Source organism: Megascapheus bottae, chromosome 5, assembly GCF_031878675.1.
Source record: "Megascapheus bottae isolate mThoBot1 chromosome 5, mThoBot2.hap1, whole genome shotgun sequence".
NCBI classification, from domain to species: domain Eukaryota; kingdom Metazoa; phylum Chordata; class Mammalia; order Rodentia; family Geomyidae; genus Megascapheus; species Megascapheus bottae.
The window spans coordinates 21,376,897-21,382,896 of NC_143513.1; the positions used below are offsets into that span (position 1 = coordinate 21,376,897).

General features: G+C 40.1%; 1 protein-coding gene across 1 annotated transcript in view; it reads left to right on the forward strand.

Moving 5' to 3' along the window:
* Positions 1–3,926, forward strand: part of LOC150063093 (uncharacterized) — a 109,269-nt gene extending 105,343 nt beyond the window's left edge. The window contains exon 3 of the mRNA XM_090332785.1: positions 3,667–3,926. Within this exon, the coding sequence (XP_090188911.1) occupies positions 3,667–3,734 (68 nt within the window). The 3' untranslated portion in view covers positions 3,735–3,926. The remainder of the gene's footprint in view (positions 1–3,666) is intronic.
* Positions 3,927–6,000: the final 2,074 nt, after the last annotated feature.

The window sequence follows — 6,000 nt, forward strand, 5'->3', positions numbered from 1 at the left end:
TAATTCGTTCAGAGTGCTCTGTACAAAAGTACCAACTCCCCAAATGCCAAATCCTATGCTTTATTTGTTAGAAAAAGGGGAACTTGATCTAAAATTCAGTTTTCTATATACCATCCTTGTAGAGATCCCTACATCTTTGATGATGAGTAGTTTCTGCATCTTTGTGGAAGTACAGGTGATATTCTTAGCCTATTACGTCAGTCCTACTTAAAAGATATTTTCATTTCATAAGGTAGTTAACCAAGTGATAATATTGGCTCTCTTATCACATAGTTCAAAATGTGTGTGTGTGTCGGGGGTGTCTGTGTATGAGTGTATGTGAAAGCAAACTACATAATACACATCCTCTTCATTCTGTAGCTTCTAAAAAGCTAATTAACTAGATGGAGCATCACTAGATGGAGGTTGGTGAGAGAAGGGAGGAGAATATAGATCCCAAGCCTAATGCATCCAAATCCCTGGGTATGGAACAATGCTTCTTTTAACACTGGAATTTAAGAACCACTGCAATGGATTACATCACAACCATCCAGGAAAAAACACAGTGACTCTGATGAAGTTATTGATATAAGTATAAAACAATTTTTGACCACTATAGCTATCATGCAGAATCGCAGTGATTAGTGTGACAATTAGACCAACACTGACTAAACTTTAAAATAGGATGCGTGGTCAACCAACAGTGTTGTTTGCTTCTCCTTTTTATGTTTGTCTGATCCTTCCTTTAACTTAAATCCTTCCTATCATTTTTTTCTGTTGGACTTCCATCATAAGAAACTTGAGCAGCAATCCCTTGTGCTGAACTATTGCTCTTGTGGGTCACTTTCCTGATGGTTAAAGGAGATAATGCTGGCATCATGGAAAGGGCACTATAGGTCATGCTACTTGTATACAAACAGCCACATTTCTGAGAAAAACGACAAGATCCAGCTGTGTGTGCAAAGACAAAAGAGGAACAGGTAGGAAAAGAACTAGTTGTAAAAAAAAAAAAAGGAAGAAGGTGGGAAAAAAAATACAAAGTTAAAAGTAGGATTTGTTGGGGCCGGGAGTTTGGCCTAGTGGTAGAGTGAGTGCTTGCCTAGCATGCACGAAGACCCAGGTTCTATTCCTCGGACCCACATACATAGAAAAAAGCCAGAAGTGGTGCTGAGGCTCCAGTGGTAGAGCTCTAGCCTTGAGAAAGTCCAAGGACAGTGCTCAGGCCCTGAGTTCAAGCCCAGGACTGGCAAAAAGAGTAGGATTTGTTTTACTTACCTATTTGTGTATCTATCTGGTCTACCTCTGATAATGAATCTACTGGGGACAAATGGCTTGTGAATGGAGCTATTCCTACCTTTTATGATAGGCTAAAGGTAACCTTGTTTCTCTTACCTCTTGCCTCAAATAAAAATAGTCTTTGTGGTCATTGCTGTCTGTCTGAGACAGTCCTGGAGGCCAGGGCTGCTTAATGACAGCTGAAATTTACTGGTGGTAAAAAGGTTCCACAAGATTACCAAGCAAGTGAAAATAAAGATATAATGATTGAATTATATATTCTCTTTCTATGATTGAAAATAATATCAGACGACTGACTCCAGTGCCAGACAGATTACATAAGCACAAGTTAAGTGGTAGAATAAAAATGAGTGATTTTCCTCCTTGACTTAAATACAGCACTAAGTAGTCTGCCCTTGAATTCAGCAGAAAGCAATTTCCTTCTCCCCAGTAACAGCTAGGGGGCATTGCAAATGCAAATGGAGTTAGATTTGCATTTTTAATATTTCACATATCCATAACTCACTGCTGAGATTTTTAGAGATGTTATTGCTACCACTTGGGCACATTTAAATTATTTTGCACCTCTGAACTTTTGCATTAACTTTAACATTGGTACTAAAGATATATGTTTTAATTTATAGAGAGACTTAGGTTCAAAGAAACTCCTGATAGTACAGGACAGACTGTCACTTAGGGTGTCATGTTGTCTTTCAAAAGAGACCTTGTTGAAATAACTTTAGCTAATAGGAACAGATTAAAAATGTCAATTGCTATGCTATCAGATATGGCTTGCTCTGAATGAACATGAGTCTAATAGGCCACCCAGAGTACTAGCATAAGAAGCATTGGGCAGTCCCAAAATGTACAGTGAGAATTTTATGAGCTAGTAATCAATAGTAACCCAATTCACTTTTGCAAACCTGCTTCTGCGATGTGTAATGGGATTAAGTTTACTGAATTGGGAATGGTTGAGACTGGGGAATAGCAGAAACAAGGAGCTGGCATGTCCTTTCCTGTGTTTTATGAAAGACAATAGACTCATATCCCAAATACTTTGGATCAGCTTTGGCCTGAGGGTAGTTGTAACTAGTGGAGTCAGTCTATGTATCTTGTTAAATTCTACTGCTATATATTCTTCTCACCAAATTCCACTGGGCAAAATATTGCTTTATAAAGCTTCTGCTTTGGGGTATGGGAGAGACCAGGTTGCTTGCAGAAATAGCTTCAAACTCATAGAGGGAGAATAGTATTTCTGGTGGAAAGGTGGTATTTTTCCCTTCCCTCCTTCCCTCTCTCCCTCTCTCCCTTTCACTTCCTTTCTTCATTTCTTCTTCCCTTCCTTCCCCTCTCCCTTCTTCCTTCCTTTCCTCCTTTCCTTCCTCCCCCCTCTTTCCCTTTCTCTTTTTCTTCCTCCTTCCCTCCTTTCTTCTTCTTTTCTTTCAGAAACTTCCCTGAAAATACTAAGTCAACATACATTCAGATCAGGGAGAAATCTATACATTTGAAATGAGGGAGTCATTACTGCATATTTCTCCAAGACCAGGCTTAAAGTATACTCAGGTCTCATTGGTTAGGACTCACCTATATATGTGGACCTTGTGGATCATGGATTGCTAAGAAACATACTTTTTGGCCTCTTCATGGAGGTCACACATAAACATTAACTTTCCAACTCTGTTCAGATTGAGTTAGAAAAAGGAATGCTACTTAGGTTTAACCCAATCCCTTCCACCTCTACATTTTCCACATCTATTAAATACTCTTTCTTTGCACACCTCTGGTTTCAGTTTCATATGAATGATCTTAGCCAATGGAAAGGCATTCCAGGTCTACAGAGATGGCCCACTCCTTTTCTCTCCTACCTGCTCCTGGTTTGGGGTGAGCACAACTTCCTCTGGAGTGTGACTGCATTGGAGCCTTGTCCTTGATACGGTTATACTGAGTGGTGAGGGGGTCCTGGTAGAAATTAATCCCTCAGAGGGGATTAATTCTGGCTTTTGGAGTTGAGAGAATGTGTGTTGGGTAAAAGGAGGAAGATGATATTAGTTTTTCTAACTCATTCTGAACAGAATGGGATATCCAGTCTTGCAGGAGAGAGTTGTTAAAACATTGCCTGCTCCCACATGCTTGGTCCCTTCCACAAAGTGGCAATTTCTTTTTTTATTTCTCTGACATTTTGTGATGTAGCCAAGGGGCCAAAGCAATGAAGTTACCTGATCTTAGGCTTTTAGCCTCTGAAATGTGAAGTAAATAAACCTATTTTCTTTATGATGTACCCAGCATTAGATATGTTGTTATATATGTAACAGAAAATAGACTACATAATAGGAATGTCCTATAGCCTGGCTTGAGGAAACTCTTGGGCCCATGTGGATTCATACTCTGCTTGTATTTCTCCCTGACCTCTAGGAATCCACAGACCTCTTAGAGAAGACTTTCAAACTTTTCATCTCCATCCTCACTTCCTTATTGACTAGCTTCAAAGAGCAACACAAAACTGACCCACTTTGTTCTTAGTCTTGTAATGTTCTATGGAAGATCCTTCTTTGATTTGGATATGATGGCGAACGTGTATACTCTTAACTGTATGGGGGTTGGAGATGAGAGAGTTGTGGTATGAAGACAGCCTGGGCAAAGGCATGAGACCCTATATATAAAAAAAATGATTAAAAATTTAAAGGACTGAAAATGTACCTCAAATGGTAGATTGCTTGCTAAGGCTCTAAGTTCAAACCATACTACACCAAAATAAAGACAAGGAAAGAAAGAAGTGAAAGAAGGAAAGAAGAAAAAGGAAGAATGGAAAGGGAGGAAGGAATTAATGCCTTCTTTGTTATTGTAAAGGTAAGGATTCACTTTTTTATTGTATTTTATTGTTGGGGCAATGTATAGAGAGGTTACAGTTACATTTGGTAGATAGAAGGTGCATTTCTTCTCGAAAATAGATATCCCTTCTCATGTTTTTATCCCCTTTCCCCTATCCCACCCCTCCCAATCGTCTTGTTTTATTTTCCCTTCCATTCTCTATTTGAAATAAATAAGTGGATATACAATATACCAGGTAACAAAGTCAGATAAATTAACCACTTGAGATTAACAATAAGGGGGAAAAAAAGAAAAACTGCACATAGTATATTAAGAACAACAATCACCATCTTGTACCCATACCCTGGAGTTCCTTTTGTTTAGTCTCAAGGGATTCACTTTTCTTTCCCATTCTGCTCCAATGTCATCTCCATTTTTGTTCTCCATTTTCCTTGCCAGAAGATCTCTGCATTTGCCCAAAGAGTCTCTGAAGTCCAGACCCCTAATACACATAGCAGCTTTACCATTCTTTCATTTACAATCTATTGCGTACCTATAGACACTCAAGAGATTTCTCAGTGCTGGACACACCAGTAAATGGAAGACAAAAGTCTGAGAGAAGGTGATGCTATAAATTTCAATAGGAAACATACTATCTAATACATTAGAAAGGGATGGCCGTGGTGGGCTGTGCCATGAAGCAGGGTCACAGAGGACAGGATAAGGGATTGGTAACTCAATCAGTGTGGTAAAGATAGGCCTAGTGGAGTAGGGGAGGTCTTGCACAATGATTTGAAGAAAGAGAAATAGTCAGTCATGCAAATAACCAGGGCTAGACTCCCAGGAAGCAGCAAGAACAGCTAATTTCAAGAACAAAGATGGGCTGCAGACTGAGCTCAGTGGCAGAGCATTTGCCTAGCATGTGAAGAGTCTTGGGTTCAATCCTCAGCTGCTGCAAGTGTCTCTGTCTTGAAACATTTAGTTTCTTTATGCACCCTGAGTTGGCTCAGTCTCTCAGGTGGTGTTTGGGGGCCCTATTCCATATGCGACTAGAGTACTGGGTACAGTATTCTCCAATGTGGAGAGAACAGAATTCCTGGGAATTCACAGGGATGGAAAGCAGATAAGTGGCTGAATGGGGTTAAGGGAAAAAGGAGAGCACTTGAAAGGTTCTGGATCCAAGCCGGGCATGGTTGCTTACACCTGTAAATCATCGGTACTCAGGAGGCTGTGTCTGAGGATTGTGGTTCAAAGCCAACCCGGGCACTAAAGTCCATGAAACTCTTATCTCCAATTAACCAGTAGAAACTGAAAGTGTTGCTGTGTCTTAAGGGGTTAGACAGTGGCCTTGAGATGAAGAACTCACGACAAGCACCCAGGCCCAGAGTGCAAGTCTCTTGACCCACAAAAATATAGATAAATAAATAAATAAAAGGTTTTGGATCCAGACAGTGGCAATAGCTAAGGGGGTCTAGGGCTGGCCCCTGAAGCCACACTTGCTGAGTTCATTTTGACTTGGAATCAAAGTTCAATCCCTCGGTTGGATTTTTGCAAGAAACTCCAGTTTTTCTAGGCTTCACTGATGATGGGGGCGTTTACGGAGGATGATGTTGTACTACAGGAAGCATTCATCATTTTGTTCCCTTCTTTCTTTTAACCTTTTTTCTTTGAGTTCCTCTCCTTCTCCTTGAGAAATTCCACTCCTATTCTTCCTTTCTCATATCTGGGGTAATGTCTCTCTTTATCTGAGCTTCACATTTTAGGATTCAACATGTATCCCCATGACTTCTCAAAATAACTCTCTTCACTGCAATAGATTGGTCTCCTAGGAGAGGGCTCACAGTGATCTCACCCACCTACCAAAATTTGTAGGAAGGCTGGTCTTCTGATAGGTTTAATTCAAATTTGACCATAACGGAGCTCTATCTGGTCTTACTG